This window comes from Fusarium oxysporum, chromosome XII, assembly GCF_013085055.1.
Source record: "Fusarium oxysporum Fo47 chromosome XII, complete sequence".
NCBI classification, from domain to species: domain Eukaryota; kingdom Fungi; phylum Ascomycota; class Sordariomycetes; order Hypocreales; family Nectriaceae; genus Fusarium; species Fusarium oxysporum.
Window position 1 is genome coordinate 2,226,420 of NC_072851.1, and position 13,313 is coordinate 2,239,732.

A 13,313-nucleotide genomic window follows, 5' to 3' on the forward strand; every position below is an offset into this window, starting at 1 on the left:
GCCAACACCAATTACACTCAGTAGTATTAAATCCTGATAACCTATAGCTAATAAGTCGGCTCTTAACTAATTATTTATTAATAGGCATTTCTATATATAGGTAAATTAAATATTGAGAATTAAACATTGATGTTTAATTGTAAAGTTTGAACGTTAAGCTATATATAGGATTGGAGCGAAGTTGTGTTTTTCAGTAGTAGAGAAAAAACAATAATAATTCTGCACTAACTTAAGCAACGAGATCTATCCAAGGAGCTGAGATCACCGCCCTTCCATTCTCCACAAGTCTTTAAGCCCCAACATTCAAGGGAACAACAAGCTTCTTACCCCTGACAACACCGTCTCGTAGATCTTGTAGTCCAGAATCAACACTTTCCAAGCCCCCAGTACGAATTTCCAAAGGATGATTACGAATCTTGCCCTCAGCCAGCCATCGCTCCGCTAGTCTAAAAAAGTGACTGGCAAACTCTCGATGTTCAGGGGCGCTGGGCCGTCCATAAACACCATCGAGCTTGCAAGGCTCACCAAGGAGGGTATTGGCCATGACCCAGTCAGCACGGATATCACGTCGCGTGTACTTGACTGTGTTAGCTGTGGCATCTAGCGCAATGTAGGTACCACCTTGCGAGCCGATTGCTTCATAGCACATGGTCATCGTAGCGACATTAGTGACACAGTCGACAACGTATGCAAGCGAGTTGTCTGTATGGAGACGAATATCGGCGCCGCACGTTGGAGAGTTATAGTCGAAGCAAGCCGAAGCTCCAAACGACTCGCAGAGGCAGTTGTTGGCTGGTGAGCATGTTACGATGGGGTTATATCCGGCCCTATGTAGGGAATTTACAAACATTAGTATCATGTCTCTTGTATTCGCACTGTTTGAAGTGATGGAGGGCGACTGACAATTTGAGAAGCTGCGTGGCCATTGTGCCCGAGGCTGAGGCCCCCCCAGCCACGAGGACTATGATAGGATCCTTGGAACCCTCTTCGCTTTGACCGTGGCCATTCGTACTACCATTTGTATGGCCACTTGTATGACCATTCGTGTATCCATTTATCCGGGCATTTCCGTCCATGTCGTCCAGGTCGTGTCCATGTTGTAACGGCAGATTGAGTCCAGGTTGCTGAAACAGAGCCAGGCCTGAGATTCCAATACCCAGACCAAGAGAACAGGCCTCATTGTATGACATGCCTTTTGGAATACGGCAGCTCATATCCTCAAAAGCCAATGCGTACTCGGCAAAGCCGCCGCGTGTATGCATACTGAGCACTGGATCACCTGGTTGGAATCGTGTAACTCCGGGGCCAGCAGCGACTACAACTCCAGCAAAGTCGCAGCCTCCGACGTAGGGTTCAGGAGTGATGATGCCGTATTCGATAACCTTCGTATCATAAGGATTGAGTGCAACGGCCTCAACGCGGACTAGCATCATGCCTGGCCTTGGACTAGGCTGCGGCATGGCGCCGCTGAGGCAATAGCCTCCTGATGCGTTGCTAACCATAGCCTTCATTGTTGTTGGGGATGACATACTGAACGATGACGAGGAAAATTCGATGCTGTAGGATGATCAAGTGTGGATTGGTATAGCGGTTGTTAACCTGACTTGGATTCACAGATATTAAATTTGGGGAACGATCTTGATCAACAGATAAGCCCTCACCATCATCTGCGCGTTCGTTTACCGTATCTGTAGGATCATATTTTCACATTCAAGGGAGCACATTCCGCCTGTAAGATACTAGTCGTACCGGAATCCGTGGGCCGGAGGTCGGATGAGGCGCAGCAAACTCCGTGTTCCGACTGTGACTGTCGGAGTAAGCAGCCACACGCAGGGTCGCAATCGGTGTATCGGGCCGGTGGTTGAGAAAAGGCTCGTATCTGGACTTTACGACGTTTAGTTTGCGGTCTTAGGGAGAGGAAGTAGTTGTTGAAGAAATTTTAAAGATGCAGTGAAACCCAAGATGCTCAATATTGAACGCATTCGAGATCGCTCCTTTACCACCCAACTGACAATTATATACAAATTTTTACTATTTACTGAATCATTCGTGCTTTAAGATGGGTAGCATTACTCAGGGAACAAAGTACATTAACGAGCCAATTGCTATTGTGGGTAGCAGCTGTCGCTTCCCAGGCGATGCAACCTCCCCATCAAAGCTTTGGGACCTCCTCAAGAACCCTAGAGATGTTGTCTCCGAGATTCCTTCCTCCCGGTTTAACACAACCGGTTTCTATCATGCTGATAGTCAGCATCATGGCGTAGGTACACCAGTATAGGTACTCAATACGAGTGCTAACAAACGCAGAGCTCTAACGTTCGACATGCATACCTTTTGGACCAAGACCCCAGAGCCTTTGATAGAGAGTTCTTTGGCATCAGCCCAAAAGAAGCTCAATCCATGGATCCGCAACAGCGCATGCTGCTTGAAACAGTGTATGAGGGTATAGAGTCTGCTGGTTACTCGATGCAACAGCTACGCGGATCCAATACAGCTGTCTTTGTCGGTGTTATGTTCCTCGACTATCAGCTCATCTCCGCGCGGGGCCTTGACAGTCTACCACAGTATCATGCTACCGGTGTTGCCATGTCTATCTTGGCAAACCGACTATCTTACTTCTACGACTGGAAGGGACCGTCTGTGGGTATTGATACAGCATGTTCCTCGAGTTTGGTGGCGTTGCACTACGCCGTGCAGACTCTGAGAAGTGGTGAAGCCAAGGTGGCTGTTGCAGCGGGATCGAACCTGATCTTGGTGCCAGACCTGTTTGTGTCAGAGTCAAGTGTTAGTAGACCTGTTCTATTCTATACATTGTAAAGTCTCAAGGACCGTGCTAACACCCGATATAGCTCAACATGCTATCTCCCAATGGACGCTCCTATATGTGGGATAAGGATGCCGATGGATACACCCGTGGAGAAGGAACGTCCGCTGTCATTCTCAAGACGCTGAATCAGGCCATTTCTGACGGCGACCACATTGAATGCATTATTCGAGAGACAGGCGTCAACCAAGACGGCCAAACTCCAGGTACGCAATGAACCATCATGTGATCTATCTGGACCGACTAACTTTGGTCACATAGGTATAACTATGCCAAGCCCAACGGCGCAAGCAGAGCTCATCAGGTCCACATATGCCAAAGCAGGTCTTGATCTGAGCCTCGAATCCGATCGACCACAGTACTTTGAAGCCCACGGGACTGGAACACAGGCCGGTGACCGTAAGTCCGTCCATATTACGTTCCAAACTCACAATTCAGAATGCTGATTTGTCTTTCCATTCACAGCAAGGGAAGCTGAAGCAATCTCGACAGTCTTCTTTCCCAAAGGTTCCATTTACGACCGCAAACTCACAGTTGGCTCTGTCAAGACCCTGATCGGACATCTCGAGGGTAGTGCAGGCCTCGCTGGTGTCTTGAAGACATCACAAGCTCTTCAGCATGGCCAGATCCCCGCAAATCTACACTTTAAGACCTTGAATCCCAAGATTGAGCCTTTCTATGCAAATCTGCAAGTCCCGACTGAAACACAGCCATGGCCAGTTCTACCCAACAGCTGGACTCGCCGTGCTAGTGTGAACAGCTTCGGCTTTGGGGGAACAAATGCGCACGCTATGCTGGAGGCCTGGGACAGCAAAAGACAGGAGTCCGGCAGTCATTCTAAGAGTGAAGGAGGCCTATTTGTGTTATCTGCAAACTCAGCGCACTCTCTGGCTTCGAGGGCATCGCAGCTTTGTCACTACTTGGAAGGCAACCCCGAGACAGACCTTCGGTGTCTGTCATACACCCTTTTCCATCGCGCCAACTTCAGCTTTCGCGCGGCCTTCTCCGCGACAAGTGTGCGACAGCTCATCGAAAGGCTCAAGACAGCTGTTCTAAACAAGATCCCTCGCACCACGAGCATCGCGGACAAATCCCACCACGCATCCTTGGTGTCTTCACAGGCCAGGGCGCTCAGTGGGCAACTATGGGGGTGAAACTCTTTGAATCGTCGAATGTCTTCCGCAGCGCTTTCTCACGTATGCAAGACAGTCTTGACAACCTGGCTGTCAAAGACGGACGTCCATCGTGGTCTCTTATTGAAGAACTCCGTGCTTCCCCTTCAACTTCACGAATAGGTGAAGCAGCTATCTCGCAGCCTATATGTACAGCTGTGCAAGTGGCCCTTGTCGACATGCTGCGTGCGGCTGGAGTACAGTTCTCGGGCGTTGTTGGCCATTCATCCGGTGAAAATGCTGCTGCTTATACGGCTGGTTACCTTGATGCGCACGACGCTATTCGCATTGCGTACTTCCGCGGAGTCCGCTCCAAGAAAGCTCAAGGACCTGATGGATGTAGCGGCAAGATGATGGCAGTAGGCATGTCGATTGATCAAGCTGCTGGCTTCTGCGCGGAGTCGAGGGGAACGATAAAGATTGCTGCCAGCAACTCGGCTCGCAGTTGCACTCTTGCAGGAGACGCTTCAGCTATTGACTCCGCCAAAGAAAAGCTCGACGCTGATGGCACATTTGCGAGAGTCTTGCAGGTCGATACGGCCTACCACTCACATCACATGCAGCCAGTCGCCCAGCCATACCTCGACTCGCTTCAAACGTGCAGCATCAAGATTAACAAAAAGCCTGGAAACAATGTTGTCTGGTATTCGAACGTCTGGGGGTCCAACGGACGCAGCCGATCGTTTACTGGCAAGGACGCTGAGTCTCTGAAGGGCCAATACTGGGTTGACAACATGACCAACACTGTGCTTTTTAGCCAAGCTATCCAGAGGGCTATCAATGAAAGCCATGTGTTTGACTTTGCACTTGAGGTTGGACCTCACCCTGCTTTAAAAGGCCCTACAACTGAGACCATCAACAACATTACGGGCATTGGCCTCCCATACTCCGGTGTGCTTAAGCGCGGTCAGCACGACATGGAATCTTTCTTTGACGCTTTGGGGCTCTTGTGGAAAACATTTCCTCTCCACAGTGGACGGTCCATCGTCAACTTTGACGGCATTGAGCGAGCCTTTGCTCGCGATGGAAAGGGTAACAGGCTAGGTCTTCTGAAGGACGTACCATCGTATCCGTTCGACCATGATACTGTATACTGGAAAGAATCTCGTCAATCCGCGATTGTCCGTACGCAGACCCAGAAGCGCCATCAGCTCCTGGGTACTTCCTCTACTTTTGGTAGCGGGAAGCAGCGTGAGATTCACTGGAAACAGGTCCTGCGTCTTGAAGAGATTCCCTGGCTGTTTGGACACACTATTCAAGGAGAGTACTTATTCCCAGCAACGTGCTATGTTACAATGGCTTATGAGGCAGCCGTTAGACTTGTCTCTCCAGCGCAGGAGATTCAACTTGTCGAGCTACACGACATCCACGTCTTTCGTGCTCTGAGCCTCAAAGCTGACTCTCCTGGAACTGAAATTCTCTTTGCGGTACGCATTACAAGCCAATCAGACAATGCGATCACGGCAAGTTGGTCTTGTTACAGCAACCCGGTTGATTTTGAACATGGCCAGAATCTTGGAAATATGCCAGCTCAAGCCGATTCTCACGTTGAAGGCTTCTTGCGTGTTGAGCTTGGTGCTCCCAGAGATGATGTCCTGCCTCCCAGACTGGAGCCAATTCTGCCGCTGATTCCACTTGACGTCGAAGAACTCTATGGTACACTGGCCGGCTTGGGTCATGGCTATACGGAGCATTTCCAGACACCTAAAATGCTTCGCCGTTTGCACCATGCTGTTGTTAGTATGCCTCCAGGGTGGCATGAAGCAAACTCCTTGACTCGTTCTGACGTCAACCCCGCGGCCTTGGATACAGGTATCCATGGGCTGTTGGCTGGTTACTCATGCCCAGGAGACAGACGGCAACGGTCAACTTACCTCCCAAGTCGTATTGACAGCATTCGGATTAGTATGGTCTTTGCTATTGTAGGTGAAGATGGCCCTGCAGAACTGCTGGCAGATTCCTTCGTCACGCACGGCGATGCTAGCCGCATCAGCGGTGATATCGATGTATTCAACCCGGAGAACAGCAAGACACATGTTCAGATTCGCGGGGTGCACTTATTAAATCTGCCTGGTTCTCGCAGATCAAGACGAGAAACTTATCATCAAGATATCTGGGAACGCGACGCTTTGTGTGGCATTGAACCTGATCGGAGGTCAATCATCTCAGACGATAGGGCTAAAATCAGCATTTTGGCCATGCGCTTAGTTCTATTCTATTGTCAAAAGGTTCTGAAACAGCTCAAGCCATTTGAGATCATGCTCATGGGAAAAGCCCGCAAGAACTTTTTGGCATGGGTACAGGAGGTTCTTATTCCCAGTGTCAAGACTGGTGAGCATGAGGCCAACAAGGAGTGGCTTGATGACAGCGAAGAAGTGTTGAACCAAGAGGTTGAGAGGCTCAAGGCCGTGAACTCAGCCGACGTCATGCTCTTGGAGCGTCTTGGACGTAATCTCGCATCTATTACCCGTGGTCTCACTGCAGGTATCAAAGTAGCAGAGCAAGAAAACGCGCTTGAAAGATTTTACGCTGACAGCTTTGGCTTCCAAGAAATCATCGTTGATGCAGCTAGCCTTTTCACAGATCTGCCATCGTTACCCAGCTATGAAGATGATCGAAGTTGGTGCTGGATTCGGCTCAGGCTTACGAGACGCGTTGATCAGTGCTGCAGGCAAGCGCCGTTACACATCTTATACAGTTACCAATACTCTTGAGCCTTCTGATCATGACTCGAAGCTGATCTTCAAGCTTCTTGATATTGACAAGGACCCGGTTCAGCAAGGGTTTGTTGAAGGATCATACGACTTGGTGATCGCCACAAGTTCATACTCTACCAAAGTCAGCCAAGAAACAGTCATCAATGCGAGAAAGCTGCTCCGTCCGGGCGGATTTCTGATCCTGGTAGCTCTGACCAACGACTATCTTCCTGTTCGCTTCGTTCAGTCCCTGCTTCCAAGATCTTGGCTGGAGAAGGACGATTCACAGCCCCAGATCATCAAGGTCTCCGACTGCGATGATCTGCTGAAGATGAATGGATTCTCGGGTGTTGATGTCATCTACACACAGCACTTTTGCAGTGTTGTGCTCTCACAAGCTGTTGACGATGTTGTTCTTGCTGTGCGGGATCCAATTGCTGCGACACAGAAGATCGATACAGAGGTCTTGCTGGTTCTAGATCCGTCGCCTGGCATATTTGTTGGAAACCTGGCTTCTCAGCTAGAAGACAGGCTTGCCTCATACACTACAGTGCGGAGGGTCTCGGGCCTCGAAAACATCAATGTCCCCCCAGAAGCCATTATTCTGAATCTCTGTGATCTCGATACCCCAGTTTTCCATCAGATGAGCGAGTTACGCTTCAAGGGTCTGCAAGAGATAATGCGTCAAGCTAGCGTTCTCCTCTGGGTTACCCAAGGTGCTCGAGGTGGAGCTAAGCCCGAGAATACTATGGTACTTGGATGGGGACGATCTGTTCGCCTAGAGCGGTCTACTATGAAGCTTCAAGTCTTGGACATTGAGCAGGAATCACAGATTGTAGATCCTGATATTATTTGCAAGCTATTGCTCAATCTTTGCAGTGGTAGCTCAGATAACCAGGAAATTCTCTTCACACTGGAGCCAGAGTTGATGCTGAGAGACAACGCAATTTACATTCCAAGAATCTGGCCAGTTGACAGCCTTAACGAGCTCGCTGATACGAGATACAAAGAAGTATACGTGGAAACTTCTTCGACGAGTCCTTTTACGGCGCTCGATGAACGTGGGACACTTACGATTGAACGGCCTTATGGACATTCTCAAGCAAAGAATCTGGAAGTTCTAGCATCATCTGTGCATGGCTTCCGTTTCCGAGGTGAAGGGAATCTAAGGCAGCTCTCTATCTCCAGGAATGTTGAAGGCGAGGCATCACTTATACTCTCAGACAAGGACTCGTTTGAGATTCTCTGGCAATTCGATAAAGAGAATGGAGGCGTCGGGTACCATCACCAGCTTCAATGCCTGATAACGTCGGCACTTGCAGAGGCTACTCTTCATAAGTTTTCGGGTCACGTTTGGATTCATGGTGCCCCTGCTTGGCTGACAAAAGAGCTGGACCTTGCGGCCTCGCGACGTGGTGATATCCAGTTGTTCAACACAACGTCTGATCGCGAGTTAGTGAAGGGGAACTCCAAGTTCCTCCATCCTTTCACTACCAAGCATGACCTTAATCTGATAAAACCGAAAGACATTGTGGCATTCGTTTGCTTGGAAGATTCGCAACAAGGTCATAGCTTGGTCGACTTGGTTCGCTACAACTGGCCCAGCATCCGCATTGAGCTGCCCGTTTTATCATTGAACAGTTTCGATGGAGTTGTCTTCAACGGGCTCAGCAAGGTCATGTTTGTTGACCTGGTGAAGTGGTATCTCAGCAATGGCACTCTTGTGTCTGAGGCTTCAGTAGAAGGAGCCGTTATCCCCATTGAACATATCTCCAAGATGTCCGCATCATCCATCTTGCCAACAAGCGTCCTTGACAGAACTACAACGACAACCATGACAGCCAAGCTTCTTGCACCAAATCACGATGGTATTTTCTCCAGTGAGAAGAACTATCTTCTGCTCGGCCTCGCCGGTGACTTTGGTATCTCCATTGCATTGTGGATGTTTGATAGCGGAGCTCGCCATGTTGTGTTGGCATCTCGTAACCCTGTTACTCTCCAACCAGTGGTAGATCATGTTGCCGCAACTCATGGTGCTGCTTTACGCTTCATGGCTATTGATATCTGCGATGAGGTTTCACTATCGGCTGCGTGGGCCGAGATTCATTCATCGATGCCCCCTATAGCCGGTATCATGAACGGCGCGATGCTTATGAGAGATCAACTGTTTGCAGATCAGCCGTGGTCGGACTTTTCAGCTGTCATGGGTCCCAAGGTCAGAGGAACGCAGAACCTTGTTGCACTCCTTGACCGAGAAGCCAAACCAGAGCACCTAGACTTCGTTGTGTTCTTTTCTTCTGCAGTTGCGGTCGCTGGAAATGCCGGCCAGACTGCATATGGCTCATCGAATTGGTTTATGCAAGGCACAGCCAGCAACATGCGACAACGTGGTTACCCCGGCTGTGTTGTCCACATCGGAGGTGTCAGCGGACTAGGCTATGTCCAACGACATGAGAAACGCAAGATGCTTGAAGATTCACTGTATTGGCTTATGGCTCCTGTCAGTGAGACGGATCTGCACGATATGTTGGCTGAGGTTATCGCGGGCGACCGGCATGATCTCATTACTGGTATTCGTGGTGATATCCGGACCTACTCTTGGCGAGAACAACCGCGCTTATGGCATTACCTCCAGGCCGAAGACGAGAATGATGATGATACGGCCAAGGAAGGCAGTAATGCACCTCTCAAAGTCCAGCTTGCTTCATCTGTCGCTGATGCAGATGTTTGTCTCGAACTACTCCTTGGTGGCTTTACGTCGGCATTATGTGGAATGCTTCATATGAAGCCAGAGGAACTTGACACCAATGTCCCTGTTGCTAGCATTGGTATTGATTCACTTGTGGCTGTCAGGGTGAGAGAGTGGTTTATGCAGCAGGTTGGCGTGGAGGTATCTGTTTTGAAGGTCATGTCTTTAAATACTCCTTTACTTGCTCTATGTAAGGATGTTTTAGCTATATGGAGGAAACAGGTAAAGGCTTAAGATAGCTTATTACATCTTGGAAGTGTTTTTATGTTAGTCAAAGCTCGGTAGTCGAGTCGTCAGAGATTTATTTGTTTGCTGCCATTGGCGTAGAACATGCTCTCAAGCGCGCCTGTTAATTGGCTCTTGTTCGAATTCTGAATAAGTGGCGGTGTAGGACCGACTGGAAGGCTCCGTTACTGTCAGGACGCTAAATCGTGGATTCAGCTCCTCGCTTGTGCTGGTTCAAAGCTGATGCTTATCGCGCGCCTTGCCCTATCCACCCCTGGCGCTGCGCCCTGTGGGCTTTTATTGACTCTAACGCGCCACAGCTGAATGGGCTTACCGGTACAGGCACGCTTAATTCGCTAACTCAACAAATTTGCCCTTGGCAATGAGGCCTACGGATTTCTATTGACTGTCCGTCACGATAGCTGAAAATTCTTCTTGTTCGATATAGCTAGGGCAAAGTAATAGCTTTTTACCCAAGAGCTGAATAGCAGAGTATGAGAGATTTAATATTAGAAACATGCTTAGTTAGATAGCAACACTTTTAGTATTTAAGCTTTCTTCACCCGCGGTGATACTGATAGATCTGCCAGGACAGCTTCTCTAAAAATGGATTCATCATCACCATCTTCATCGCGAAACAGCCTAGACACTGGCATTGATGCTGCAAAATTGGAAGCAGCCAATCGTTATGTCCGCTGGAACCTTTTATTTCTCGTTATCATCTTTACCTTTCTTGTCTTTCCGATATGGATGCCCTTTACTCCCTATGTCAATCAAGTGACCAACATCTTTATCATCATCATCATTGGTCTTTTCCAACTCACCTGGCTAATAGCCACTATTTGTGCCATTCGTCGAACAATAGCTATCAACAGCCGAAGCAGACGCAAGCTTGCAAAAGTCCAAGATGTTGAAGCGTCTGACGTAACTGCCAACTGCTCCACGAACATCCGTCACATAGTTGCCATGACCCTATACAAAGAGCCTATGGGCGTGCTGCAAACCACCTTGGACTCACTTGTGGAGCAAAAGGATGCCAAAACCCGTCTCTCCGTCATTATTGGCATGGAATGCCGCACACCTGACAAGGAATCTAAACGCGATGAGGTCTACGCCAAGTACGAGAACAAGTTCCTCCGTCTTATCGTTACCTTCCATCCATCGGGCATTCCTGGCGAAATCAGCGGCAAATGTTCCAACATGAACTACGCTTGTCGCCAGGGCCTACAGATTCTCCGTCAAGATGTTGAGTACAACTATGAAAAACATGAGCATATCTTTACCAACTGCGACTGCGACGCCGTCTTCGATCCCGAATACATGCTGGAACTGGAAACCGAGTACCTGAAGCTAGATTCTGCGGATCGTCATTCCTCCATCTGGCAGTCCATCATCATCTACAAGCGCGACTCGATGCCCTTCTTTGTCGATATTACTGGTGTTTTGCGAACCTTCTTCTTCATGGGAGTTTTGATTCCCTGGAACATCAATCCCATGTCCCACTACTCTCTCAGTGTCAAGTTACTCGAGGAGGGCGCTTTCACTCATCCAGCCTACCAAATGGAGGATATCATTGCTTTGATACGCTACACCATCATGACAAGGCGAGAAATTCGCATCAGGCCTTTGAATCTCATTTCGATCAACGGCCCAACCTCTGGCGCTAACTATGCTGACGAGATACGCGAGTGGGCACTTCAGATTCGCCGATGGACCATTGGCGCGGGCGAAGTGTTCCATTACTTTATCGTCAAGACCTACCGAATGCCTGGATTGTACCTTTCTATCAGCTGGGCGACTCGCTTCTTTATTTACTATGGTCTCGTTCTCTGCGCCAGCGCTATCTTTTCTGTCGTTTCTCCTATCATTGTTCAGTTGATCAACGGTTTTGCTACTGAACATGATCCACTCTTTATCAGTGACTCCCTCTTTTCGACTATTTGCTTCATCTTCCTAGGAACGCAATATGCCTTTTTGCTCATCGCCTCCATCCTTGTCCGCTGGAATCTCCCTGTGCCTTGTGATGGCAAGAGCAATTATAACAAAGGTGCTTGGGGTGTTGCAAGAGGACTATTGCATTGGATCCTGATGTTGCCAACCATCCTAGCGTACAGCTTTGTTGAGCTTTACTCCTTTTTCGAGTTGGCTTTTAGAGGAAAGGATGTTTGTAAACATAACGCAGCAAGTAAGAGTAATTTAGTTCTCATAAAGGATAATGGGAATTGATGCTAGGATTAATATAGTTTCAATATTTAAAGTGTTTCATACATGATCTACATCCTGGCAGAATTGCTGGTAGCCAGAACTTGCAATCAGTGGTGTATTAAACCATAACTCCGACATATAGAGAGACTCGTTGCAAGCAAGCTCATCCAAAAAAGGGGTATCGTCTGATGCCACAACACCCTCAGTTTGCCAAGGTGGCTCCCTTTGGCTCTCAGTTGGGGATGAAGTGCCGTCAGCACCAGTCGCGCTGCCCTCGAAGGTTGATGGAACGGAAAAGACCGGGTCGACGCGGAATTGGTCTTCAACATCTGACGTTGGAACTCGCAGGTCAGTGATAATGCTCAATATCCTCTGAGGATTAGGTGGCCTTTCGGATGAGCTAATTTGCGGATGAGTTTCGCCCGCCCTGCGTGAAAGGGCTTCTCTTGCAGAAGATGTAAGGCTTCGGGTATCAACATCCGTTGTCACGAAGCTCTCGGAAGCGTGATATAGAAGCCACCAATGTTTCTTGCTGATCTGCCAGTACTTCCCCAACTCTTGCAACGAGTCTAGGAGGATGTAGAAGTCGGAAGAAAGCTGTACCGAACCGGCTACCTTGGCCGACGTTAGGAGGTAACGTGCAGCCGTCCATATTGACCAAGAGAATGGCAATCCTATCCGGTCTCCGTGTGTCTTGACAAAAATTGACGCTATATCAATAATAGCTCTAGCGCTATTCGCACAAGAAACAGTGGCACTTTCTCGGACTCTAGCATCATGTGTTGCGAGGGTCTGGTGGCCAGAAAAACCCAGCAGACTATTGATGTAGATAGTAATGGCATGGCCGTATACATGGATCAGAGTGACTGGAGCCTGTACAGTCTGGTTGTAGTTAGTTGGTTTAGAGGGAAATTATAAGGTACATAAATTTATAACTGCAAAGATTGTAATATTTAAAAAGTACAATTTTATAAATATAATTAAAATAATAATTAATCCTTCGCCACTTCAATTATGACTTTCACATTACCAAGTCACTGAAAGCGCATATTAAAAGTATATTAGACTTTTGTTCCTGGTCTCTATCCTGCTATCATACTAATTAGCAGCCCTACCAGATGGCTGCGCATACCATATCCCAATACCGACTCTCCGCCGGGAACCCAGATATCTCCAACCCAACAAACCATTCAAAGATTCAAGGTTCACCCAATTTCCCTACCACAAAACAGTACGCGCCAGAGGATCACAATCCCCGAGTAAGTCACCCAAACGATCTGCTTGAGGGACCTCATCAGCAACTAAGGATATTCCAGATGGTGCTGATATCGGTGTGACCGAGGTTATCACTCCTCCTGGTTTTAAAATAGATATTAAAAACGTAAGAAGGATATAGCTTCTTTTCATTCCTCTTGTCTCAGCAGCAACTACGTTTACGCTGT

At 48.4% G+C, this 13,313-nt stretch overlaps 4 protein-coding genes across 4 annotated transcripts; 2 read left to right on the forward strand and 2 right to left on the reverse strand.

Annotated features, from left to right (window-relative positions):
- Nucleotides 1-289: 289 nt before the first annotated feature.
- Nucleotides 290-1,529, reverse strand: FOBCDRAFT_209759 (chaperonin 10-like protein; the record flags this gene model as incomplete). Its single annotated transcript, XM_031194187.3, has 2 exons — nt 290-827; nt 904-1,529. 2 exons carry the CDS (start codon nt 1,527-1,529, stop codon nt 290-292), a joined length of 1,164 nt encoding a protein of 387 aa, XP_031030808.3.
- A 530-nt stretch (nt 1,530-2,059) lies between these two features.
- On the forward strand, nt 2,060-9,680 carry FOBCDRAFT_209760 (polyketide synthase; the record flags this gene model as incomplete). The annotated part of the gene is made up of 8 exons (XM_059609282.1): nt 2,060-2,260; nt 2,308-2,784; nt 2,850-3,030; nt 3,086-3,223; nt 3,290-3,838; nt 3,886-6,615; nt 6,695-9,631; nt 9,664-9,680. 8 exons carry the CDS (start codon nt 2,060-2,062, stop codon nt 9,678-9,680), a joined length of 7,230 nt encoding a protein of 2,409 aa, XP_059466467.1.
- A 592-nt stretch (nt 9,681-10,272) lies between these two features.
- On the forward strand, nt 10,273-11,892 carry FOBCDRAFT_149800 (uncharacterized protein; the record flags this gene model as incomplete). The annotated part of the gene is made up of 1 exon (XM_059608326.1): nt 10,273-11,892. One exon carries the CDS (start codon nt 10,273-10,275, stop codon nt 11,890-11,892), a length of 1,620 nt encoding a protein of 539 aa, XP_059466468.1.
- A 36-nt stretch (nt 11,893-11,928) lies between these two features.
- FOBCDRAFT_209762 (uncharacterized protein) lies at nt 11,929-13,006 on the reverse strand (the record flags this gene model as incomplete). The annotated part of the gene is made up of 3 exons (XM_059609283.1): nt 11,929-12,581; nt 12,615-12,744; nt 13,004-13,006. 3 exons carry the CDS (start codon nt 13,004-13,006, stop codon nt 11,929-11,931), a joined length of 786 nt encoding a protein of 261 aa, XP_059466469.1.
- Nucleotides 13,007-13,313: the final 307 nt, after the last annotated feature.